Source organism: Cryptomeria japonica, chromosome 10, assembly GCF_030272615.1.
Source record: "Cryptomeria japonica chromosome 10, Sugi_1.0, whole genome shotgun sequence".
Classification (NCBI taxonomy): Eukaryota; Viridiplantae; Streptophyta; class Pinopsida; order Cupressales; family Cupressaceae; genus Cryptomeria; species Cryptomeria japonica.
In genome coordinates this window covers 408,388,007-408,415,821 of record NC_081414.1, presented here as the reverse complement: position 1 = coordinate 408,415,821, position 27,815 = coordinate 408,388,007, and the positions used below count along the sequence as shown (strand labels likewise).

The 27,815-nt window shown below is 38.9% G+C and overlaps 2 protein-coding genes across 4 annotated transcripts in view; one reads left to right on the top strand and one right to left on the bottom strand.

Moving 5' to 3' along the window:
* Positions 1-27,815, bottom strand: part of LOC131038548 (putative uridine kinase C227.14) — a 115,990-nt gene that overhangs the window by 42,214 nt on the left and 45,961 nt on the right. The window lies entirely within an intron of this gene.
* LOC131859468 (uncharacterized) lies at positions 23,565-24,290 on the top strand. The gene is made up of 3 exons (XM_059213246.1): positions 23,565-23,732; positions 23,848-24,080; positions 24,181-24,290. The coding sequence occupies exons 1-3, from the start codon at positions 23,644-23,646 to the stop codon at positions 24,252-24,254; spliced, it is 396 nt and encodes a 131-aa protein (XP_059069229.1). The 5' UTR covers positions 23,565-23,643; the 3' UTR covers positions 24,255-24,290.

Below are 27,815 nucleotides of genomic sequence, written 5' to 3'. Positions count from 1 at the left end.
CTCAATTACAAGTAAACTTGTAGTTGGTCTAAAAATCCCTACTTCAATGGTTTTTGCATGTAATAGGGATTTTAAATCCCCATTACATATGTGCAAGCATTTCTTACTTGTTGTAGGGATTTTATTTCCCTTTTACAAGTAATTAAAACTTGCATTTCTCTCCAAAAAACCCGATTTTATGCATAAAGTGCATTTTTGACAATTTTAAACTTGTCATTTTTTCCAAAAAAATCCGATTTTGGCCTAGTAAGTGAAAAAGTGAATTTTAAACTTGCTATTTGTCTAAAAAATCCCGATTTTGACTAAATATGAGGAAAAAGTAAAATTAGAACTTGTCATTTGTTCCAAAAAACCTGATTTTCACATGTTTGTGCATTTTGAACTTGTTCTTCTCCTCCAAAAACCCAATTTTCAGTTGGAAGCGAAATTGTTGAAGTTTTCAATCGATTTTTGTGGAGATCTTCAAGGAAGGAGAGGCGTTTTGGTTTCTATCCTATTCCTATGCATTTGAAACCACTTGTCATGCCATTTGTTGGTTGTATTGACTGGTTTTTTGCTCCAAATCAGAAAAAACGTGTTTCCAAAATGCCACATTTTGGGGGATTAAAACTTAATGAAGCTGCATTCTTCCAAATCGATTTGAACTCTCCTACCTAGGCGTGGAGTTTGGGATAAGATTTAAGCTAGTTAATGATCCATCAAAGATGCATTGAATACCACTTTTTTTCTCCACGTGATTCCTTCGGCTGCATATTGGAAGCGTTTGATGCCACGAATCTTAAGGAATTGAATCGTTTTTGCCTTTCATGCCAAGGCATTGAGGGTTAAGGAGGATTCAATCTTTTTCCAAGACATTCTACACTCATTTGCTACCACATTTTTTTTATAAGGCATTTTTTGCAAAACGTGGCTAGGGTTTGGCATCTCGGTTTGTCCTTATTTATTGATTTTGCTTCTTCATTCGAAAGATTGTTGCATTTTTGGAGAAGCATTTTCAGTTTCAAGAAAGGTATGTTCTCTTTCCTTTCTTTCCTTCATTTTGTTATTTTCTTGCTTTCTTAGTTTTCTTTCTTAGTTGCATTTTTGTAAATGTGTTGTTCTTCCCCCAAAAATCGGTTTTTGTGAGAGAAATCTTCCCCTTGGTATGCAATTTTCGAATTGCATTGTTCTTCCCAAAATTCCCTCTTTACTTGTATTCGGGATTTTTAATCCCGATTACAAGTTCGCTGGAAATTCTTGTTCTTCCCCTACGGTTAAGGAATTTAAACATTTTTGGTTAAAATTCTAAGTTGAAAAGTGTGAAATACCTCTCCCTTTCAAATTCGGGTTTTAAAAAAAAACCGGATTACATGATGAAGAGTTCTTCCCATTTTCATGAAAATAACTTACTCGGATTTTCCCATTTCTATCCATTCATGTTCCTCATATCCGTACTTTCCATCTCCGTCATTTTCTGCAAGTCAAATTCTCATTTTCCATCCATTTCTCCATTTGCAATTTTACAAGTGTACTTGCATTCGGGTTTTAAAATCTCGATTGCATGTATATTCTTTCCAACTTGTATACTTACGAAAATTTCCCCAAGATCCGAAATTGGTCAAAATCAAGATTTTCCCATTTCTACATATTCCCCCTCTTCCTCCCACAAAATCGTAAAGTTCAAGAATCGAAGTTTTTCCCATTTGGAGAAGGAAGAATGATATTTGTAGCTAACTATGATGTTGCCTTAACTCTTTTAAGTCTTCATCACACTATTCCAAGTTCACAATCAATGTCTAATTTGTCGGCATCTCCAACTCCAAAGAAGATGAAATATAAATATGACAAATATCAGAATGAGGTAGCACCTTCCCAGGTTTCTTCTCCTTTGGATCGCATCAGAGACACGGAAATAGGGCATGTTGATATGTCAGAATTCGCCAAGAGGGTAGAAGATCCACAGGATAATAACTTGCAGCGGCTGTTGGACAGCCATATCCACCATGCATCATCTTTCTCGGTGGCTGCCCTAGAACCTGAGTTCGTTCTTGCCTGCGCCCATCATTTTGACAATGAGTCAAGAGTCATCAAAAATGATGATGGCGAAGCTATAATCCGTCTTGATGCAGATACGATCGAGAAGGTCTTCAGAATACCTCCTACACCTGTTTATATGGAAATCTCCAAAGAAAGTGCAGCGGAGTATTATGTGAAGAGGGAAAAAGATTGCAAGCGACACATCAATGGGTGGATCCAAGAGCAATGAGCATCCTTCTCAAGGTGGGCAAAGTTGTACCGCTGCGATTTCAAATGGGAGATAGGAGACACCATAACTCTTCTCAGCAGAATGATGGGCCTTGAGCATTCCAATGTCTTTGAGCCATGGATGTACCAGTTCATCATGTTCATAAGACAATCTCATCACATTTCATGGGGAGAAGTCATTAGCGATGCCTTATGCGAACAACTTGCAGCAGTTCCTACCACCATGACCTTCTTCATGAATTCATATTTGGTATACTTGGCAGCATCACTTAGACACTATCCAGGTCTTTCTACCAAGGGTGATCGCTCACTTATACCAGTTTGGGAGTATTATGACCAGTTGCCGTTGAGACCTAGCAGACTGCATTTCAGAAGAGTCCAAGATGCATTCTTCGGGTATTTCATGTGTCAGTTTGATAGAAATCTCAGGAACAAGAGAGTATTAGATGAGGCATGGGATAAGGTATGCGAGTATGGATGTTTGTTTCTGCAGTTTCTCACCTTCACCTATATGAGGATCGGATGCTATGGTGGTCAGCCATATATGCTTCCTAGATACCCAACTAATAAGATCATTCTTATGGAGTTGGGAAGACAGATCATGGCTGTCCACACTTTTCAGTCTGCTAGACACAAAGTTGGAATGGGGATCTCTACCACAAACCCATTGAAAATTGGCCGGTATTCCCTTGTCACATCTGTAAAGGCTAAGGCCATGGAGACTGAATTGCAGGAAATCAAGCTCAAAAGGTTTAAACCTAGAGCTGATTTTGATTATAGGGGTATGAAGGAGAAGATCAAGAAATCATTCGTGCATGTGCATCGCATTGAGGACGTCTGGGTAGATCTCTGCACAGAAGCCAAAGTTCTGAAGATGGATTACTGTAGGCTCACTGTTGAGCAAATTGTTGATTTGAACTTGGTGGATATCCCACAAGGGATGATTGATGATGAGCACATACTTGATCCTGAATACATTTCACGGAGGGTTGAGGAAGCTCCACTTCCTTTGATCCAATGGTCACACAAGGAGTGCATATCCATCCTTGACAAATTTCAGCCTATCTTGGCTAACACCAACGCATGGCTGAAAAGTAATGCTGTTAGACTTATAAAAATCAAGGTTGGTAAAGAAGATGATTCTACGGGGCCTCTCGGATGGAAGTCTGAGATTCAGATTGACAACAAGGAGGGTGCTTCATCTTCGGGCACAAGGATCAAGTTGCGAGTCAGTCGTGCAGTAGTGCTTCCTCCTGAGGAGACGACAGTTTGTGAGAAGGAAAAATCACGATTCCATGTTCAGGTGATTGATCTGGATAATCCAGAAGAGGGGCAGCAATTGGATGATGCTCCCAAGTCTCCAGTTTCAGACTCGCCTCATGAGATCATTCCACTAGTTTCCATTGAGACGCCTCTTTCTCCTCCTGATTTGATTGTGGATGAGTCTCCTCAGAATGCAATTCCCATTTCAGCATACGAGCCATCTCCTGATCGTCAACAAGAGAGTGTGTTGAAATTTCTTGAGAATATTCCTACTTGCATCCAGTTATCAGAAATCTATACTTCCACTTCTAGTTTTGAAGAATTCATGAGGCAATCTTCATGCCCATTGGTAACTGAGCAAACCGTGGTCGTTATCCAAACAGATATTCCTCTCAGGATGACCACGGTGATTCAAACAGAAACTGCTTCTCCTTTGTCTACGGCTGCTACTGGAGGGGAGTTGAGGACTTTGCCTCCGTGGCTCAATTCTTTTACTCCAAAAGGAAGAAGCAAGAAATCTCACCTAATGCCTTTGATTACCAACAACTGAAACAGTCCAGATCCAAAGTTGCTAAGAGGGTCAAGACTATCTCCAGAGTAACTGTTGACAACAACAAGATGAAGGTAGCTGAAATTGTGGAACCTATTGCAGATAAGCCACTTGAAGAAATGTCAGCTCCCGATTATAAGGTTACAAGGATAGAGTTGGGAAAACAAACGCATGAGGTCATTAAACATGATGCTCAGTTTTCTGTTGCTTCACTGGTGCAAAGGTGTGATGAGCTTCTAGCAAAGAAAGACAAGCTAGAAGAGGAAAACCGACAACTTATGGCAATCGTTCATAAAATCACAAAACCTGCTGTTGAAGGGAGTGACTCCATAGGTTCTTCTGGTTCCCAAGAATCAATTCGTGGAGTAGAAAGGGCTGCTCAGAAGGTACAAGCACTGGAATCCTGGGTTGATCAGCTTCATGATCTATGTGCACAGGTAATGAAAGACATTTTCGAATAATGTCTAAGTTGGAGACCATTGAGGAGAAACTGGATCAAATTTCTAATACTTTCAAAAAGAATCTGAAAAGTGTTGAAGGAAGTTTGACAATCTAGCATACCATGCCCCAACAACAGTTGAGTGTTCTATAGGAGCATGCCATCATCTCTTCCAGGATCATGTACTTGGAATTTGAAGAACTCCTGGAAAACAAGGCCCTTCTTCTTAAATCCCTCATTGAGGAAATCAGTGATGCAAAGAGATTTCGAGGCGAAGTTTACCGAGATATTGTCTCACATTGTGAAAGGGCCTCTTGTAACATAGTAAGTCAGGATGGAGAGCTGATTCCAAAAAAAGAAGTTCTTGCTGATTTACAAAGGAGGATTCATAATGAATGGAGGAGCGAACAATTCTCGGCCGTTTCAATTCAGACATTGATGAAACACCAAGTCTTTCTACATGAAATCTAGTCTATCCTGGATAAAAACAATTCTACGCTCCTTCGGTGTCATGACACTATTGTGAAGACTATAGTTGTTGCCAAGAACACCCATGAACCGAATCCCGAGGAAATACAAACAAGCATCCAAAAATTTCAAGGATTTGTATCTTCACAAAATTCAACTTAAGTGTTTTTCAACACTTAGTTGAATTTTCCCTCTTTTGTAATCTTTAGTTGTAATTTTGTTTTGACAAGTTACATGTAAAAGTATTTTTTTGTAAAAAGCAAGTTACACATTACTTGCACTTTTGTAATTACATTTAAGGCAACTACAAGTTGTGTCCGATTAGAACTGTAGTTGGAATAAGTCTTAGTTTGTTGGAATAACTCTTAGTTAGTTAATGAAGTCTTAGTTAGTTATTGAATAAGTCTTGGTGGTTGAGAGAATCTCTTAAGTTAGTTGGGATCCTCCCACCTTTTTCTCAAGGCTCCTCTTCTATAAATACTTGAGGGGTCTATTGTAATCTTCATCTTTTTGGAAAGCAAGCAAAAACTCTGACAAATTTACAGCAAGAAGTCTTTGAGCTTATGTATGTGCATTGAAGGGTTTTGAAGAATACTAAAGAAGGATTACTCAAATTTTGAGTCTTTGAGCTACATGTTTGAGTTTGAATCTTTTTATTTCTTCTATGCAAAGTGTTTCTAAAGGAGCTTAGTCCAATCTGATTTGAAGTCTTTGAGCTACAAGTAGAGAAGATTAATTAAAATAGGAAAATCTCTAGAAAGAGAAGCAAGTCTTTGAGCTTGCATCTATTCTTGAGGAAAAATTACTGTTTGATAAGAAATAGCAGCAAGTCTTTGAGCTTGCATTAGTTCTTGTCTTTGTGTTGAAAGAATAGATTATTCCAGTCTTTGAGCTGTTATCTTTTATTCGTTGTAAAATTTAGTATAGCAAAGGGTAGATAGGACTTCACACAATCAAGTCTTTGAGCTTGATATTGTTGTCCCGTCCTGAAGGAAGTGACGGAAGTCTTTGCGTTTTCAGAAAACTTCATTTCCTTTCTCTCATTTCACTTGAAAGTGGTTACTAATGTTCATATTCAATCACTATCCTTTTCTGTGAAGAGAAAAGGATATTGTCTTTCTTGAAAAAAGAAGAAAGATTGCTGTCCCATCCTATTTTATTTTCAAAGTTGTAGTTAGATAGGGGGAGCCTTCCCTTAATTAGGAGAGTTTTTACTCGTGTGCTGTGGTTGAAACCACAATTTTGTATATTTCCCCAAGTGTACAAAATTTTCAACCAACACAAAGCCAGGAGCAAAAATGTAGCACAGGATCAAAGCGATGAAACATTGGGAAGCGTGTCACCTGAACCATGAAGTTGAAATCCACCAGCGCGATTAAAGACAAAGAACACAAAATGCTCAAAGTATGCATTCTCGAGAAATACACAGTTGGATTAATTCCAAAAATTCAATTTTAAAAACCGAAATTGTTTTAATGTAAAACTGCCTGTGGGCCCCACTCAGGATATTTTAAAACAGAGGGGACATAGGTAAGTTATGTTCAACTACCGAATAGACCCAAATTGAAGACAAACAGTGATAGGTAGTTGAGAGGGTGGTTGGGTAGATAACTAAGAATTAAGTGGGTATGAGCAGCCTTATTTTGTGGAATAAATCAAGACCCTTGGATGCAGTCCATCCTAGCCACCAGTTTAAATTGTAAATTCTATAAAAGGCAGAGGCCTTTTCTCTTGTAAAGGGTTAGAGATTTTTGTTAGACTCTAGTTAGGCTGTTAGATTTCAGCTAGAATAGGTTAGATTGTAGAAGGTTAAATTTTAGGCACAGCATAGAGATGTTGCAAAAATTGTTGTAATGGTAGTTGAAGCAAATATATGAACATTGAAATAAGGTGTTTGTTGTCTTTGTTTTAGTTTGTTTGCATGGTTTCTTTCAGCTGGTTAATTTTAGAGTGCAGGGATTTTAATGGTGAAGTGTGGAGGGGTATTTGATGCATTTCTGGTTCATATCATTGGGGGTCTGCTGATTGTAGGTCACCGTGCATGGTTACTCTGAACGCAAACTGTGCTTAGTTCAATTACAAGTGTTCATCTTAGGTTGCGCCAGAATTGGGTGCCTAAACAAGTGTCTCCGGTCTGAAAATCCTTCATCCCTTAGAGATTGCACTGTTCTTGTCTAGTTGTGAGGGTGTCTTTGGCAAAACAAGAATTGGTTCGTTGAAATCTATCTACCCACTGCATCAACTATTATCACTGTCCTTGGGTTTCTTGAACCCTTCTCTTTTTCTTTTATTGCCCACTTCGAGAATCGCAGCTGATCAGCTTGTTGAAAAACGTAAGCCCCCTTGTACTCCCAGCAAAACACATCAACCGTTGAGCTATCCTGCAGTCAAGAATTGACATTTAGAACCTTGAGGTTGTCCCCTTTGATCAATTAAAAAACAGCATTAGTGTAAAAAACAGCATTAGGGCTTCCTTATACAAAAGAGGATAAGATACTCAGCAAGTACATTCTATTTTGCGTTGGCCGGATAGAGTTGCAACAATGCGACTTTAGCCACGTCAACAAAATTGGTGCTAGAAGGAGGGCTGATATGATGAATGTCTGAATAGCTAAACCCAGATCATATCAATCCATATTTGTGAAGAGTAACATTATAGCTTTTTTACCCTTCTCTGCGCTCAACAGAAGGAGGTCCTCCCAGTCAAGTTCCTTGCAGCAAGTTGAGTCTAATAGACCCTTCCAATGCTATATTTGGGATATGCAAGATCCCTGTTAAACCAGAAAAGCCAAAAAATCTGAAAATACCAAAATATTTCTTAACCGCTTCATCAAGACTGTGTCCGCAGTCCGACATTTTTCAGATCCAGCAAAGGCTGAGTTTGCAGCTATATCCAAGGCAGCTATCTGAATTCACATTAGTAGCTCACTACAGGATTCATGGCACGACTGAACACAATGAGTTGAGTTGATTGACGTTTCTGTCAAGAATTGAGTTGGCATTGCAAGGGCAAATATTTTTCTAGGATATCCCCAAACCGGAGGAGCTAGCACTGTCGGATATCCTCAGTCCTCTATCCAACACTGATGAGTTGACAAGATTTAAGGATCGGACTGAGAACCAGTTTGGTCTCAAGGAGGAGTTGTGCTTAGAGAGCGCGTTGTCACCTTGGTGGTGCAAAATTCCCCGCACCCCACATTCGGAATTCACTTGCTCGCTATGCATGGAGGCAGTCCGTCAAGTTAAAGCCCAATATGGACTGCCTGAAGAGCCAGAAGAGCCCATCACCAGCAAAGTGTGGAGAGCCTACCTCGCTGCAGATGAATACAGACGAACGCAAAATCAATGCAACACCACACCTTCTGACAATGTTAGGATGGAGTTATCAACTACTAAGCAAGGTAAACCAGTTAATCAGACTGCGACAGCAAATGGTTTTGCTGTCCTTGTGCCAAAGGAAGATGTGACAGAGGATGACTGTACTATCCGTGCACTTAATGAAGACAGGGCTGAAGAGGATGTTTTTGAGAACGATCAAGTGAGCTCCGTAGAGCAGCCCGATGCTGAAGAGCAATTTGCAGCAGCCCCACCAATGGAGGATACAGTCCAAGAGCTCGTCAAGGACATTTTTGAGGATCAATCGATCAAAGAGTCCCTATTGTTTGAAGATGTGCTGACAGAGGTGCATAAGACTGCATTGTTCATACAGTCCGAAGATGCACCGACAGATGATGCACCCCTCTTTCCTGAGTTTGAGTTCGGTTTTGAAATCAATTTTCAGCCTGCGCAATCCAATGTGGAATTTGATGCTGACTTGCACACACCGGACACTATCGAGATGCTGCACCACCAGTGGTGACCTCCTGATGCAGTTGTTGAAGCTTTTCCGCCGCATGACACCCCGCATGACTCATAAACTTGCTAGGTTGTTTCTTTCCCTCCTACTGTTAATTCTGAAAATTTTCAATTTAATTTTGAATACGCCTGGAAAACAACTTGTAAATGGATTAACCACGAACCTAATGAACTCCCCCAACTGTTAATACTGCCCGATGCCCTGGTTAAACCTGAGAGTAGCCAACCGAAAAATTTTCTTTTCAGAGTACAAAGACAAACAGGCCAGACTTAGAACTATTTCCACTACCCTATTATTGCTGCACATACTGAGAAATCACCCTAGGTCGAGAACGCATGCATATAGTCCGCATTTTGTACAATCGGTCTCTCCTTGTTTATAGTTAGTTTAGGGTTTTTATTTTCTGTTTTAGAATAGTTTGTTTTCTGTTCTAGCTTAGATTTCTTGTTTTTCTGCTTTAAGTTTCGTTTTCTTTTCTGTAGCGTAAGTGTCCTTTCGGAAGGGGTTGTCTCCCTGTCAGTTTTTGCAAGGGGTATGTTTGCTTTTCCCAACATTGGTGTGCGAAGTCAGGAAGTTTTTTTCGGTCTTCTTCTTAGATGCCGACTTTGGTAGAGCACTTAATTGACGGTTGCTCCCGTAGTCAGTTCATTTGATTTAAGGCTTAGTCATCCTAAAAATTTAGTTGCTTGCTGCATTTTGTCACCAACATTGCGATCACCACACTTTTCAATGTTTAATTTGCTTATGTATGTTGTTTTATCAACAAGAGGTCATTGCAAGTGAAAATCTGAAGCTCTTCTTCAGCGACCACTGTAACGCTCAATCCCACGTAGGCTTCATTGCCTACCAGCCAAAGTGAAAATAAGAGAAAAAAAAAAGCAAATCAAAAGCAAAGAAATATCAAATTGCTTGGCTTTGGGAATGCAAACACCTCTGCCGGTGTTCAAAAAGAAAATAAACTAGAAACATAGCAATCTCTGTAAGCTTACAGGCGATAACCTTGTCGGGGCTATGAACGCTTACTGGCAATGAGGCAATATCCAGGTTGCTTTTGGAGTTAGACTCACCCTACGTAGCTTGTCTTGACTAAACAATGATATTACAACTTTCTCTTAAACTGGAATGAACTTCATTGCACACACTTGATTTTCAAGGTTGGTGACTTGATTCAGTTTGCCACCTTATTTTTATGTTGAAACTATCTTTTGTCATTTGGGTTGTTTTGTGGGATATATACCAGAGATTCTGGGGTTCGAACCGGATATTCATCCTTGAAATGTTCAGGAACATTTCCCAGCCGAGTCGCCATTTGTTCTGCTCACACACACACACCCCGTTTTCTGCAAACAGGGACCCTCGTAGTAGCACTCTGCATGTCCGTTTAGAGAGAATCTCCTCCCATGCTCAAGCGTCTGGAATCCTGAAGTTTCGAGTCGAACCAAGAGAAATTCGCCCACTTCAACAAAATACCCGAACTCCATCAAACCAAAGTCGTGCATTTTGGGTGATATGGCCGACAAGGTTAATGAAGGCCAAAAATGCACAGATACCTGAAGATTTGTTGAAGACGATTTGCCATTTAGAGCTCGTGTTTGAAATCGCCGGTGAAACCTAATGAAGTATCAAAGGCCGAAAACAAAAGAGATCAAATTCAAGTCTCACAAAATCCACTAGTGAGCTGAAAAAGTAAAGAGAAGAGACGTTAGGCCAAAATCGTGAATTTCACCAAAAATCGGCCTCTAAGCCAATGATAAGTCATAAACATGAAAATCGGCTCAAGTGACCAAATTGCAAACTCCAACCCCGAAAATCACAATTCACAGAAGATAAACTTAAAGCAGGTTTGAAAATCAGCTTAATAGGCCGAAAAGCTAAAGCAAAAATTACATTGTGCAAATTGATCAAACAAGCCGAAAATCTTGAGACCTCCAAAATCACACGATATACATATTCGACCCAAAAAATTTGATGAGTTCAAGTTCGTGAAAGTTACTTTCAGGCCGAAGTCGAAAAATGGCTCCATCAGCCGAAATCGCACATATCACTCCATTGAGACGAAAGGTTATCGAACCAAAGTCGCGCAAAAATATCTTCAAAATCGCGCAGAAGGGTTCATACGCCCGAAAATCTCATCAAGCAAAAATCACAAGTTCGAAAATCGCCCTATAGACCCAAAATGTGAGGTAAAACTCCCGATACCGCCCATCTAAGACGAAAACGAAGAGGAGTGAAATCGCGATATAAACACTTTGACCGAAAAGATAAAGACATGACAAAGTCGCCCAAGAAGTTTTTTTTTTTTTTAAAGGTTGAAAATTATAAAAAGACTAAGTTCGCAAATTGGCCATTTCCGCCGAAAACCGTAAAACACATGGAATCGGTTTCATGCCATATCATCTCCGAAGTCCGAAAATGTCCAAAGTTTGCCATATCCCTCCATAGGCTGAAAAGGGCAAAAAGCCGATAAATTCAAAACTCACAAAAGGGGCTTACAGGCCTGTTGACGTGTATTTTGTACACCATCATACACAGAATAAAATACCTAAAGGCATCTTATCCTCTCTTGAATAAAGTCTCTAACTGCTGAAGATTCGCATGAAGGATCAGTTAGGATGACTCCAATGTTCTGGTTAGTAGGGTCTCTACGTGTGGATAAACTCCAGTGGTATGATGTGATTTGCTGGAATCACAAGGGGACTTACATCTGATGATTGAACTTCCGATCTGCTTTGTTGGAACACAGGCTCTTACTGGCTTAGATTTGAAAAAATGGAAAAAGGATGAGGGCGAAGAGAAGATTTAATCCTAATACTAAGAATGTAGGAGCAATGATTGATCTTTGATGAAACTCTAACTAGGTCTTGTTTTGACATCGCAGGACCATCTCCACAAGGCTAGTGCGATCTTCGAAGGGAAGCTTTATGATGTTCAAATCATCACTGCAGGCATAGACACCATCAGGTTGATGCATATCAATGAGGAAGCGACAATTGAAGTTAAGCTTAAGCTGAATAATTCCAGTTGACTACGCAAGGCAAGTCTGCAATCAACAAACTGCTAGTAGTATGGATGTACGAATTCCACCATCAATCAAGCACATTTCTTCCATTCATCTAATCATCTACCATCTAGGATTGAAGACTCAACAAGAAACCATGCAAATTGCAAGAAACGACACACTTCACCATTACTTCAATGAAAATGGAGTTTGTTTACAATCAATGGCAACAATTTCTTGCCTTGTCCTCCTATTCTACTCTAATTACTATTCTATCAATTTCTAACTACTCTCTATCTACTAACTGCTTTCTATTATTTACAACTCTCTCTAATAATTTTACAAAATGAAATGTCAGGGCTTATATAGTGCCCACAATACAATTTGATGGCTTAGATCAATTCAAGATCAATGGCCAAGATTCAACAATGAAAACCCTAATTAGGGTTTGTTACAACCATTACATAACATGTAACGCTTGACCAATGATAAAATTGTATTGCTTGGACACATGTCCTCTCTAGAAAAATCGACCAATGGATAGCCGGGGTAGGTACATCGGAGTTTGTGCCACCTTCCATGAGTTAGGTACATTGAATCTGGACATGCTGAGGTGGACCACACTGACTGGAGGAGTGATGACTGGGATGCCACCTCATCTGACACTTGTAGCTTGCTAGATATTCAATTTGATGTCGTTGAGAGGCTATCTTTAATTAACTCTTGTTCTAACTCCTTTTGTCCTTGATGTGCAAGACGATTGATGTACCTTGTCTTGGAATGCTGGATTTGGAAGAGGTCGCCCTTGATCTGGCTTGATTTTCCTTGATGAGATCTCCATTTGATGCCTACACAACATTTCAAAATTAGAAACATGATTTTGCAATATATAACATAGATTAGATTAATTTTTAGGAAACTTCATAATAAATCCTTGAGTTATTATTTCCTAAAAAACGATTGAGCTATTACAATTCAAAATTCAAAATTCAAAATTTGAAGGCTATGACGATCAACAATCAAAATCAAAACAATAAATCCATATCGCCATACCTCACTTGAGAGCTAACTCTAGAATGCAAAACAAGGAATTTGCCTAGGCAAAATTAATGTTTGAAGCCTTTTCCACGTGATCTTCAAGCGAACGTCCTTCCTATCAACTTCGTCACCCTTGGGGTCTTTGATGTGATCTTCAATATTTTTGGCAAGTTCGCCTTAACTCTAACTTCAAGCTCGCACTCCCCTTTGAAGATGTTTCGCACCACCTTTGCTTTCTCCAAATCGCATGTAAGAGATGATTGAATAATGATTTGAAAATGAAATTTTCACCCTCCCTTTATAAGCGCTCACCTCCATATTGACCCTAGGCCGACTTTGGTGAATAAGGCAAATTTAAAATAAACTTAAAGGCCGACCCTTGTAAAATGAAACAAATTTTAAATCAAGCGCCCCATTTTTATTTATAATTAATTAATTTAATGCCTATAATTTTAAATAAACTCGATTTTTAAAAGGCAAAAATTAATTAATAAAGGCCCATGCGCTAATTTTAAATGCTATTTTAATTGAATTTTTTTTTGATTTTGTCGATTTTAGCATTTAAAATAAATTCAAAAAATGATTTAACGCCAAGAATTTTAAAAAAGGTGGAAAGATGCAAACCTAACGCTCTGGTCCCTGACTGAGGGACAGGAGCGAAATCTCAATTTGGTCTTGATTCTTGTGCTTTTGACGTTAAAACCTCCATCTCCACATTGAATTTGGCATTTTTGCTGGGAATTTCGAACTCGACTAACTTGATTTGGTGAATGAATGCCCTCTAAGGTGGATATCGCCCTGGTCCCTTGGTGAGGGACAGGAGCGAACTTCCATATCTAGCTCAAATTGGTAACATTTTGTTGTTCACTTCTTTTGTGTCGCCTTCCAAATGACGTTTTAAACCTTTTGCAACTTTGCTTTGACATGATTTTCGAAGGAAAATGAATGATTTAGCTAATATCGCCCTGGTCCCTTGGTGAGGGACAGGAGCGATATAGGTCCCTTGGTTCAATTGATGACCCTTTGACGTTTGAAACCTTTACATATCGTTTTCTTAAGACACCTTTGATACTTTGCAACTTCGTATAATCCTGACTTGGCATGATTTTTGCATGAATTGGCAATTATGGTGAATATCGCTCTGGTCCCTGCCTGAGGGACAGGAGCGAACTTCAATGTCCTGGGCTCATGCTTGCTTCCATCAACTTGTAATTACTTTCATAATGTAGAATGAGGTCCCTTTGATCCCTTTGGACACTTGATACTTGTTAAACCTTCAAAATCTAGGCCCTTATGAAAATTTCGCTCTGGTCCCTGACTGAGGGACAGGAGCGAACTTGGACACTTGATGTAATTCTTTCAATATTGGCGACCTTTGATACTTCGTTCTTCATTGAGACGCTTCAAAACGTCCTTGCCACCTTTCACCTTGACTTGGAGTGGTTTAAACTTGGAGGAAAGGCACATAACTAAGATATCGCCTTGGTCCCTGGCTGAGGGCCAGGAGCGAATTTGTACTTGTAGGCTCCATCACATTTTGCCAACTTCAAAATCTATCTTCAACGGATTCGTAATGTATCTTTTCATTCATCCATGGCTTGGAATTCATTGTAACTTGGCAAGAAATTTGTCTAAGGTAAAAATCGCTCTGGTCCCTGACTGAGGGACAGGAGCGCCCAGGCTAATAGAGGTCCCATTTGGTGTCTTGCAATCTTCAATTTTGTCTTCAACGAATCCGTAACACCGTCTTTGCTTGCCTCAAACCCTAAACTTGCTTGATCTTTGCCTAAAACATGCCTTATAAGGAATTTCGCTCTGGTCCCTGACTGAGGGACAGGAGCGATTTTGCATTTTGGTCCACTTTTCTTCATGTTTGTGTCTTCAAATTATATTCAACTGGTAAAATGCACTTCCTTGGACCTCTTCAAATCGTCAAGTTGTTAAAATCCTGCAAGGACAAAGCAATATTTGATTTTGAGCTCCGGTCCTTCATTGAAGGACAGGAGCGATTTTGACTCCTGGGGCATTTCCGTGTTCGTGAAATTCTTCAATTTATATTCAACGGAAAGATCACGCCTTTCTTTACCATTTCTACTTGAAAAATCATCTTGATCCTGCAGAGACAGTAAGATTTTTGAAAACGAGCTCCGGTCCTTCACTGAGGGACAGGAGCGATTTTGCTCCTACAGGCCAAAATATCGTGATTTTGGGATTTTAATCACTTCACAAGGTAAAAGCAAGTCATTTCCAATGCCCGGGATCAAATATCAAAAAACTCAAAATTTGGTCAAAATCATTCAATTGGACAAAATTCGCAATTTCATCATTCATACTTAGACAAATTTAGACTCTTCATTCAAAAATCCAATTAAAAATAGATCAACTCACTTAGCCTCTGGCGAATTCACTTTATTCAAAATTGCATCCTACGAAAGGAAGCTCAAAAAGCTCTCAAGACTGACTGGATTCTGGCCTGAAAACGTCAAAATGAAAAAAACCTAAGGCTTGACCCTAATCCAGACAACTGACAAACTAAACCAAAACCCTAAAAAGCAAAGCGAAAACGAGCAAAACGAGCAAAAACATGGGTCCCCATTTGCAATGGGGCGATGTGTGAAAACGTCACAACAAGGCCGAAATTCGAAGTTTGCAAATTGATCTTATAGCCCGAAATCCATAAAGGGAGGGTGATTTAAACTAAGTTAACGTCACTCAAGGAAGCCCAAATGCCCGAATTTGTTGTGTAAACCAAGTAAAGCGACAAAGACAAAATCGTGAGTCTTCTTCCAAATCCCCTCCATAGGCCGAAGATGGGAAGCAAATCAAAATCGCCTTATTAGACCAAAATTCAAGTCTAAGTGCAACCAAAAGTAAAATTTCAGCCTCTGAGGTAAAAATGTAAGTTTATAAACCTTTTTTGGCCCGAAATTTTTAAAAGATGTTAAGCTCACAAAACCTCCTAAAGGGCCGAAATGTGAAGGGAGTCTTGCAAAAGTGGCTAAAGAGCTGAAATTGAAGGCAAAATGAAAGTAACATCACACAATTAGCTTGCAAAGACCTCAAGAGCCCAAAAATTGGAGTCTTAAGGCTTTAAAGGGGCGAAGTTCGTCATTTTTTTTTGCTCTGCAAATAATCCAAATTGGCCTGAATTTCGTTCAAGAGAGAAAATTAAATATCGGATTTCAAGATACATCTCACAAAGAGCTTCTCAAGCCCGAACTTTGCCAAACCTGAGCCCGACCTCGTCTAAAAAAATTTAATATTTGTCAAATTAATTTAATTAATTTCTCAAATTGATTGATTAAAGGTGAAATTGATTGCTTGCAGGATCACGATTGACGACGTCGGGAAGAACCAGGAGAAAGCCTGAAACGAAAAAATCGAGGAAGGATCGCGATCAAAGCCAAGAGCAAAAATGTAGCGCATGATCAAAGAGATGAAACATTGGGAAGCATGCCACCTGAACCACGTAATTGAAATCCACCAGTGCGATTAAAGACAAAGAACATAGAATGCTCAAAGTATGCATTCTCGAGAAATATAGAGTTGGATTAATTCCAGAAATTCAGTTTTTAAAACTGAAATTGTTTTAATGTAAAATTGCCTGTGGGCACCACTCAAGATATTTTAAAATAGAGGGGACACAAGTCAATTATGTTCAACTACCGGATAGACCCAAATTGAAGCCAAACAGTGATAAGTAGTTGAGAGGGTGGTTGGGTAGATAACTAAGAATTAAGTGGGTATGGGCTGCCTTATTTTGTGGAATAAATCAGGACCCTTGGATGCAGTCCATCCTGGCCACCGATTCAAATTGTAAATTCTATAAAAGGCAGAGGCCTTTTCTCTTGTAAAGGGTTAGAGATTTTTGTTAGACTCTAGTTTGGCTGTTAGATTTCAATTAGAATAGGTTAGATTGTAGAAGGGTAAATTTTAAGCATGGCATAGAGATGCTGTAGAAATTGTTGTAATGGCAGCTGAAGCAAATATACGAACATTGAAATATGGTGTTTTTTGTCTTTGTTTTAGTTTGTTTGCATGGTTTCTTTCAGCTGGTTAGTTTTAGAGTGCAAGGATTTTAATGGTGAAGTGTGGAGGGGTATTTGATGCATTTCTGGTTCATACCATTGGGGGTCTGCTGATTGTAGGTCACCGTGCATGGTTACTCTGAACCCAAACTATGCTTAGTTCAACTGCAAGTGTTCGTCTTAGGCTGTGCCAGAATTGGGTGCCTAAACGAGTGTCTCAGGTCTGATAATCCTTTATCCCTTGGAGATTGCACTATTCTTGTCTAGTTGTGACGGTGTCGCTGGCAAAACAAGAATTGGTTCGTAGAAATCTGTCTACCCAATGCATCAACTGTTATCACCAGTGTCCTTAGGTTTCTTGAACCCTTCTCTTTTTCTTTTATTTCCCAGTTCGAGAATCGTAGCAAATCGGCTTGTTGCAAAACGTAAGTCCACTTGTACTCCCAGCAAAACACATCGACCGTTGAGCTATCCTGCAGTCAAGAACTGACATTTAGAACCTTTGATCAATTAAAAAACAACATTAGGGCTTCCTTATACAAGAGAGGATAGGATACTTAGCGAGTACATTCTATTTTGCGCTGGTTGGATAGAGTTGCAGCAATGCGACTTTAGCCAAGTCAACAGAAAGCAAAACCAAAAGAAATCTTACCTTGCTTAACCAAGATGCCTCTTCAAGAGATGAAACAATCTTTGGAAGGAAGAATCAATCTCTTAAATAGAAATAGACACCAAAAACCCTTGCCACGTTTTTTCCAAACTCGGATTTGAAGAATAAACAACAAAAACATGCTACAAAATGCAAGTAGAATGGGTCAAATCTTCAAGGAAATACCATGTAGGAGAAGAACAATGCCAAACACGCCTAATCATGGAGTGAAATCGTGGCAAGCAAACCCCAAATCATGGCATGCAAAAACGTCTTTGAAGAGGTAAAACGCAGTTTAATGGAGCATGAAACGGCTACCAAATCAATGACAACATGTTGCCAAACTCACAAAAACTGCCTTGCTATCATATCGCCTCCTTGATCCATGAATTTATCCACAAAAATTGGGAAGAATTTGTGGCAAAATCGGTTTAGGAGAGGAAAAATACTTGGCCGGGTTCTTGGCAAGGAGTAACAAGTTCAAAAATGTCTTCAAACACATGCAATTGGGTTTCTAGAACCTTTAGCAAGTTTAAAATGCCTTTATTTTCATTCATAAGGCAAATCGGGTTTTTGAGAGAGATTTACAAGTCACAATAATTTGTAAGGGGAAAATAAAATCCCCTTAACAAGTTTTAATAACTTAACTTGTAAAAAGAACCTATAATGGGGAAAGAAAATTCCCTTTACAAGTGACTTGAAAATAAAATATGTGATAGGGAAAAAAAATCCCTATTACAAGTAAAATCACTTAAATAGGAACTTTATAAAAGAATTACAAGTGACTTTTAAATTTATAATTTAAAAACTACTTTTAACTTATCCAAAAAGTTCCTATTATGACTTAAAAAGACAAAAAAGCATCAAGGGGGAAATAAAAAGAAAGTTACAAGTTCTAATTTCATAAAGTGCACTTGAAATTAACTTAAAATTTCCCTACAAAGACCAAAACAAAGGAAAACATTAAAACTTGCAACTTAAGGAAAATTTCCCACGTGCAGTTGGGGAGAAAAAACCCGAAATTGAAGGAAAAACATAGCAAACAAAACCAGAATGCAATTAAATTTGAAACGTGGTTTGCGGATGGACTGAGGATTAGTCCATTCCAAGGGTAAGGCAAAATAATGCCTTGGGAAGCGTGCCACAAAGTAAAATTTCATTTTTTGACAAAAATTTTATGTAATGGTCCATCATTTTTTGAAAACAAAAATGAGGACAACACATACAAGTGGATTGGAGGGAGATATTGAGCAAAATTTGGTACACTACTGAGTCGGTGACTATTGAGAAGGCATTTTCAGCCAAGGGGGAGATAAGAAATCACATTTTGGCCAAAGATTTTCAGTCTTGCAGTGATTCTTCTTTCTAGGTGTTGAATTTTGAAAAATCAAACTTGAACAATTGCATATTTAAGCATTTTTAGACCATTCAGCCTCTTGACAAGGTTAGTTTTTGGTTTCACATGAAGGGAATAAGTGTAGCAGCTAACTAGTCCAATGTTGGATGGGAGTTTGGGCATCAATTAGTGGTTGTTTTGTTATCAGCTTGCACTTATGGTTGGAACAACAACTTACTTTTCAACGACATCCATTATGCTAGATTGCAAGATGTTGACAATGAGGAAGTTAGCATTAACTTTCTCGAGTTTCCTATGGTTCCATGAATTTTTTTATCACTGAGAGCGATTTGCTAAGGAGTTGATTGAGATTTTGTGATGTTTGGTTGCCCCTCTTATAGGAGGATTTCAAGAGATCACTTGTGTAGGAGCAACAGTACAGTGTTTTGAACAGATGGAACTACAAAGCTCCTAGACTTATTTGGGCTCTTGGAATCTCATTGAGTTTTATCCAGGATCAATCAGTTTATGAGCTGACATTGCTTGAGGACAAGCAATCTTTGGGGAGGGAGGATTGTAATGTCCCCATTTTTATGTCATCTTGTTCTATGAGCATTGGCCAGTTTTTAGGGTTTTTAGTAGGTTTCCAAATGCGCTAGGAGATTTCGATTGTTCTTGGTGACCTTAGTTCTCAATTTCAGTGGGTTTCGACAATAGTTGCTATTTATAGTAAGTGCTCGTCTAACACAGATCTTTCTGGGTTTATTCTCCTTAGTCCTCGAAGAACATTGCTATTTATAGTAAATGCTTGCATGGTACCGATCTTTCTAGGTTTTTTGGGTTTGTTCTCTTTGGTCCTCAAAGAACACTACTATTTATAGTAAGTACTTGCATGGCACCAATCTTTCTGAGAATTTATATGTTTGTTCTCTTTGGTTCTAAGAGAACACTACTATTTATAAGTGCTTGCATGGCACCTATCTTCCTGGGTTCTCTTTGATCCTCAAAGAAAACTACTATTTATAGTAAGTGTTTGCATGGCACCGATCTTTCTAGATTTTTTTGGGTTTGTTCTCTTTGGTTCTCAAAGAACACTACTATTTATAGTATGTGCTCATGTCGACATCAATTATCATCTTTCAACTTTAGTTATGTTCTAGCATTATCGGATTTCTATTTCCAATGTCTTGGCGAGTTTCGTATGGTGATGGATATTATTTCAATATTTGTACTAAATTTATAAAGTGACTTTAAATTATTCGCTTTAGTGTTATATAGTAAAGTGCTAAGTGTTGACCCCAATGTCGGATGCGTAGGTTGCTGATAAAACTTAAGTTGTTTTCAAAATCTTATTGAGAGCTTTTTTGAGGGAAATCAAATATTTGAATTTTTAAAAGTTCCCTAATTCCCTCCAAACTCTATAAATTGGAGTTTGGGCTCTCATTTCTTCATTAAGATGTTGCACACATAACAAGATGCTATTTGAATGAGCAGAGAAGTTCTTTCGAGATTGATTGAGGATAGAAACCCTCATCAAAAACACTAGTTTCGGTCGTGAAAGATCCTCCCTCGTTGGTTTGGTGTTTTCATACAGAACACACGGAATCAAGGTCTAAAGAAAATGAAAATATACAAGGTATTTTGAGGGTTTGCTTTTTGGTAATTAGGAAAGATTTTAGATTGTTTTTGGTGCTATTTCAGGCATTCTCTATGCTGGCCGTGCAAATGAGGGTTTCAAATGATGCCCTAGTTGTAGAACCTTCTTTTGGCATTTATAAAAAGACTCTGGAAAAAGTTTAAATTTGTGGGTGATTGAGTTGTGGGGGTATTCTTGTTGTTGAGTACTGAAATCATTGTTTGACTTCTGTAGCATACATCCAACAAGTTTCATTGGTGTTTGGTGTTAATTTAACCATGCAATAACAGACTTACATTGTTTGGACGTTGAAAAGGTGACTTTGGGTGTTGTGACCAGTTGTTGAATAGTACTCAGGAGTGACTTATAGTCAAATCTTGTAATTTTCCCTATTTATACACTGTCAATTACCAAGAGCAACATCTATGTTGCTACCTTTCTTGCTATTAATTGAGCATAATTAACTAATTCTTTGTAATATGTCTTATTAAAACCATTCATAACCCCAAACCAGTTTGACCCTATTTCCAGAAGAGGGTTTGGCTGCTTAGGGTGCTTGACACACCTCTTCAATGCAACCCAGATTACCGGGACTCAGTCCATTCACCCTTGGGGCCTACAGCCCAAATTTTAGGAGGAGTCCTTTCACCCTTGGGGTTTCCTATTGAGGTGATTTTATTCTGCCCCTTCCTATCAGCACCCATGAAAGATCCCTGATGGATCCCCTTGCTGATCCGCTGTAATTTTTAAAATAATAAACTATGTTTTCCTGTGATTTTGCTGATGGTCTTACAAAATAGAGAGAAGTTGCAGAATGTTTGGTTTCTTTTTGTATTTTTTCGAATATATAAGCAATTAATGAATAAAAAATAGCAAATAAGGAAGGAAGCTGAAACAAGTAAGAACATTCAATTAAATCAGAATTGATACAAATAGTACCAGGCAGATTTCTGATTTATAATATCCAGATTATTCCCTACGCACTGGGGATGTGCTTACATCCAATAATGGCGCCAACTGAAGGGTAGATGATGAACACAAACCAAGAACACCAGCTATGGCTGAATGAAAGTCTTCACCACTTCCAGCGTAAAGTGTACCTGTTGTAATGGTGGCATCAAGCTGAAACAATCACGCCCTAGCTGGGAAATTCAACCACCCTGCTGAAACCCTCACCAAGCAATCTGAATCTCCACAAGGAATAGCGCATACACTCTGACCAATAATACCAATGCCAAAAGAATCCACTGCCAATCAATAGCTAAGGGCTACGTCCCAGCCAGTACCAATCATGGGGTTTGCGTCCCAGATTGAAGAATTGCTCTACCAGAGCAATATCGCACCAAACAAGTTTTCAATATGTAAAAGATAATGAGAAATTAGGTTTCCTTCTCCTTATATCTCTTTCCTTCCAAATCGAACCCTAAAGATATATGAAAAGTGCGCTTTAATATAAAGTCATATTTCCCAATATTGGGCGCCCAAGTATAGAAAAAACACCACTTTTTCAATATAAAATAACTCCAAGCGCCAAAAGGACCCTGGCAAGTGAAAATCATTTAGAAAAGTTCAAGACCTTTCCAACGGGCTATAACACATGGGCATATGAATCCAGATGAAGCCAAAAACCCCTTATTACTCCGAAATGGCTATAGAATCCCAAAGAAACAGGACTCGCCCGGACTCGCCCAGACTCGGCGAGTCCGAGTACGAGTCAGGCCTGGCGAGTCCCAGGGGCTCGGACTCGGACTCGGACTCGTCCGAGTCTGGCAAGTAAAATGGCTATAGATTCCCAGAGAAACGAGACTCGCCCAGACTCGGCGAGTCCGAGTACGAGTTAGGCCTGGCGAGTCCCAGGGGCTCGGACTCGGACTCGTCCGAGTCTGGCGAGTAAAATCGCTAGACTCGCCGAGTTGGTGAGTTTGGCCCAAACTCGCCAAACTTGGCGAGTCCTGAGCCTCGGACTCGGCCGACGTAAGGCAAATGAAAAACACAAAAAAAAAATATAATGCAAAGTTTTTTAAGTCTGTTTTTTTATGTTAATTGTCTTCTAGCCCTAAAAGTGACTTTCATTTCATTCACTTGCAAAACATGGAAGAGTAAAGTGAGTTGGGAAGAAGAACAAGGGTGCATAGAAGAAAAACCAGCAAGGAGGAAGCTCAAGTTTTCTTCAATTTGTCACATTGGAGCTGCATTGTGTTTCGATTTGGTGCATCAAGAGTTGGATAGGAAGACTTTGCAGCTCGTTTCAAGCTTGTTGTAAGAAGTACGGTTGTTTTTTTGAAGATTAGTTTGTTTCTTGTATGCAAAAATTCCATTTTGTATCCATTTATTTTGAAAGTTTTACATCTTCTTTCAAAATCTTTTGTATGTGTGTATGTAGCATGTAGTATGTAGTTGTAGTGTTGTACTATGTAGGGTTTGTAAATTTCTTTTTTTTTAAAGTAGGGTTTGACAAACCCTACTTTACTTTTTTTGAATGTATGTAATATGTATTAATTTTATTTTGTATTTGTAATGTTTTATTGCAGCAAACTTCACTTTATTATTTCAATTTGCCTCAACTTCAAGTTTCACAAAACTATCCTAAAATGTCTACTTCAGCTTCTAGACCCCCCATTAGAAAGGACCCTGCTTGGAAATATCATGAGGATTTTCCAGGGCAAGGGAAGGGGCAAACAAAATGTATGTTTTGCAAAACAATATTCCATGGAGGTATATATAGGCTGAAATACCATATTGCTGGTGTGCGTGGACATGATGCCGAACCATGCCTAAAAGCAGTCCCTGAGGCCGTACGTGATTGTTATGTAATGGTTGAGGAGATTGAAAGAAAAAAGAAACAAAAGGAGGATCGAGCGGCCATTGGGAGAGAGAGTTTTAGGAAGAGGGACACAATTAGGTTGTGTTGGAGGCCCTTCTTCCTTACCTCCATATCGTCCCACTCGGTTTGCTACTGCTGGTGCTTCCATTTCTGCTTCTGCTTCTATAAGTGGCAGTGCTGCCGCCACTTCTCATGCTCCTACCACTAGTAGTTGTAGTGGAAATGTTACCATTGGACCTAGGATTCGTAAATCTAGGTTGGATTCCTTCTTTGTGCCTCGCACTACTCCTGGGTCCCAACTATCGCTTGAGGGCATGGGTTGGAACAAGGAGGTCCATGATGCTGCTAAAATGGCAATTGGCAGGTTTTGGAGCTACAGCTGTATTCCATTCTTTGTAGCCAGGTGAATGTTTTACTAACTTTTATGTTTGATAACTTTGATTGTTTTAATTTTTATACTTAACTTATCTCATTGAATTTTTATACTTAACATATCTCATTGAGTTTCTTTGCGACAGGTCTCCTTATTGGCAACAAATGGTTGATGCCATTACCATATGTGGGGCGGGGTTCAAAGCCCCTAGTGAGAGTGATTTGAGGGGACCCATTTTGTCTCAAATGGTGGATGATATGAAAAAGGATTTAGATGAACAATGCCACATATGGAGCACTAAAGGTTGCACCATCATGATTGATGGTTGGACGGATAGGAGAAATAGAACTCTCCTTAATTTTCTTGTTTCTTCCGCAGGTAATTGATTAATTTTAGTTTCATATAGTCTTTAATTTTTTATTTTTTATCTAATGTTTTATTGAATGATCATTGACCTAGCTTTATTTTTTTATTTCAGGGGCACCGTTTTCATCAAGTCCATTGATGCCTCTGCCCATTGCAAGAATGCCACCTACCTATGTGAGCAAATAGAGGAGGTGATTGAAGATGTGGGTGAGGAGAACGTGGTATAGGTGGTGACCGACAATGCAGCAAATTATGTTGCTGCAGGTAAACTTTTGATTACAAACTAATTTTGTTTGCAAATTAATTACTATCTTGTAGTTTGTACCTCCATTAATTACAATTTACAATGCAACAAATTATGTTGCTGCAGGTAGACTATTGACGGAGAGGCACCCATCTATAGTTTGGACTCCATGTGCTGCTCATTGCATTGACCTCATGTTGGAGGATATTGGAAAAATCCCATGGGTCAAGAGATGTGTAGAAAGGGCAAGAAATGTCTGCAAATTTGTATATAATCATTCATGGGTGTTGGCTCTTATGAGACAATACACAAAGCAGAAGGAGTTAGCTCGTCCAGGAATCACAAGATTTGCCACAAACTTCCTCACATTGCAGTCCATGCTTAGGTCTAAGTCTGCATTGAGACGTATGATTGTTGGTGAGGAGTGGTCTTCCTCATCCTATGCTACCACCCCTGCAGGGATAGAGATGGCAGACTACATTTTTGATGAGCAAGGCTTTTGGGCCCCTTGTGATGAGATAGTGAAGGTAACTTTTTTATAAATTCTACAATTTAACTCCATGTTTTATAACTTATTATATGTATTCTCTTATTTGCTCATTTTTCTAAATTACACAATATTTTCAATTTTGCAGTTTGTTAAGCCCTTGGTGGTTTTGTTACGAGTTGCGGATGGAGATAAGCCCGCAATGGGCTATATATATGAGGGCATGGATAGGGCGAAGGAGGCCATCGGATTCGTCTATCGAGCAGATGAGAGCAAGTATGGTCCCATTTGGGAGATCATTGATAGGAGATGGCATCATCAGCTTCATAGGCCCATCCATGCGGCAACCTATTATCTGAATCCGGCATTCCGTTTTATTCCTTCTTTCAAGGCTGATGTGGAGGTCCTTAATGGGCTATATGCAATCATGGAGAAGATGCGACCTGCTGGTACTTCTCAGATAGACCTTTTTCGAGAGCTACAAATGTTCTCAGATGCACAAGGGGAGACCTTCTCTCGTCCTATCGTCAAAGATGGTAGGACAACTATGATGCGAGGTAAAAATAAATTGTTAGGCTTAATTTTAGTTTTATTCAATACTATATTGTAACTTGTTAAATGAATTCATGAGTGAGATTGATTTTATTTATTTTTCTCATTTCAAACTCAGATCATTGGTGGAACTTTTTTGGCCCAGAGAAACCAAATATTCAGAAGTTGGCCATTCGCATCTTGAGCCAACCATGCAGCGCATCAGGTTGTGAGCGCAATTGGAGTATGTTTGAGCACATACACTCCAAGAGGCACAATAGATTATATGTGGAGAAGATGAATGATCTCGTCTTTGTTCACTACAACCTCCGCCTAAGAATGAGAAATAATGCAATAGTTGACATGTCTCCTATCATTCTAGATGAGGTTGATCTTGAAGCAGAGTGGGCCAATGAGAATCAGACAGCTCCTGGGACTCCTACAGCTGTATTTAGTGATGATGACATTGATTGGATTGACCAGGTAGATATAGAGGCTGAGGCTGTAGCCATGGCAGAGGAGGAGCAGAGACAGGAAATACCGAGACTCAGAGTGACACAGTTGTTCCTGATGTTGGCGAGCATGACACAATTGTTCCTGATGTTGGTGAGCATGGCATGGTGTCACGGGGAGCGACTATGGTTGCTGAATCATCCAGGACCTACTTTAAATGCTTCGCAGGGGGCCAGGGCGAGAGGGTGCAGTTGCACGACCCTCTGAGCCATAGGCTTGTACACTTGTAGTTGTATTTAGTATTTACTATTTATCTTTGGTATTTGTATGAAACATTTGATGATGATCATATGATGACATGGATTTTTTATTCCATGAGTTTTGCAATATTGTATACATTTGACAATATTTATATATCTATGTTTGTTATTTTCTTCAGCTACAATTTGCGTTTATGCTTATGTGATTGATGTATACTTGTGTATGTAATCAAATGAGCCGAGTTTGATGATGTTTTTGTATCTTTAAGGTGTATTCAATAAAGGGTGTCTGAAACAAGTTTTAAATCTTTAAAAATCTCTAAATTTCTTGAGTTTTTCACTTTCCCGAGTCCAGTCAAGTCTGGAGCCGAGTCTGACGCCGAGTCCCGAGTCCGAGTCCGAGTCCCGTTTCTTTGCTATAGACATAGCCTTATTTAAAATATTAAAACGCTAACTTAGGAAATATTTAAATATATTAAAAATATAACCCAAATAGCTACAGAAAGCTCGAAACACACCAAAAGCCTGAAACTAAACCTGTCACCTGTCTGTGACCGATGTCGGAAATCATGGATCAACTAGCAGTCTCATCCCTAAAATCTAGGGATGCTCCTAGAAACTAGGAAACACACTCAAATCTCCTGAAACTGAAACCATCTGAAAGGTCATGAATAACCTCACGACTGGCAACTGTCACGACCTCCTAAAATTTAGGGATATCCCCTAAAATCTAGGAACTGCTCCAAACTGCCTGTAAAGCCAAAATCCAGTCACTATATGCACTGAATGAGTCCCAATCAACCTCTGCTAGCCTACGAGACTCCAACGATAGGCCAACTCCTCCGTCTCTGATGTCCACTCTAGAAAGGGGACATGACAACCCATCTCCCTTGGGAAATAGGAAATACAGAACTGATTATGGTTTTAGGTCAGTTTAAGACATTCATGTTTATGAATTGTTTATTTATCTTGTAATCTATTTATTCATGACCCTCTTATTTTTATACTTGATTAATTCTTATTTGATATATTAAATTAATTGGTGGTTATGTTCTTGATAAATTTATTTATCATTGTTGATGTATTTGCATTATGGTAAATCTGATTAAGAACTGCCTAGCTTTAATCTTCAAAATAGATTACTAGTTTATCCTCTTGTGTGCATATATTCATATAATTATTCTTTCTTTCTATATATATATATATATATTAAGTGTTCATATATTGAATAGTATTGAATAACAAATACAGAAATAACTTTACTGTTAAATGTACAGTCAGCAGTGATTGGATTGGACATACCAGGGAAACTGTTCAGACTGTCACTATGTGCGTGACCTCCTCTGCAATCTTCTCTTTAGGTTTTTTTCCTTAATCCTTCCGTTTTCTACCCAGCCTTGCTGCCGTCACCCTCTTTTTATCTCTGCTGTTGTCTCTTCTTTCTTCGATATAAATTTATGTACTTGTATTTGATTTAGCCAAGTAGGCAATTACTCCAATTAGCAGATCCAATTAAGGATAAGAATTAAATCAATTTCCAATATAACTCCTCCGGTTGAAGTTATATCAAATGCCTCTTTATATTTTGTAATAGGAATTATGGGTTGTGTTCCAAAAGACATGCCTCATGTCCTTTTATCATTGCCTCCTTTCCTTAATACTAATCGTGCTATTTCATGACAAGTATTGTTATCGATTTGACTTCACTAATCACTGCCTTTATAATCGATATCTAATCCCTAGATGCCAAACGCCTCCCTTAGCTTTTAACA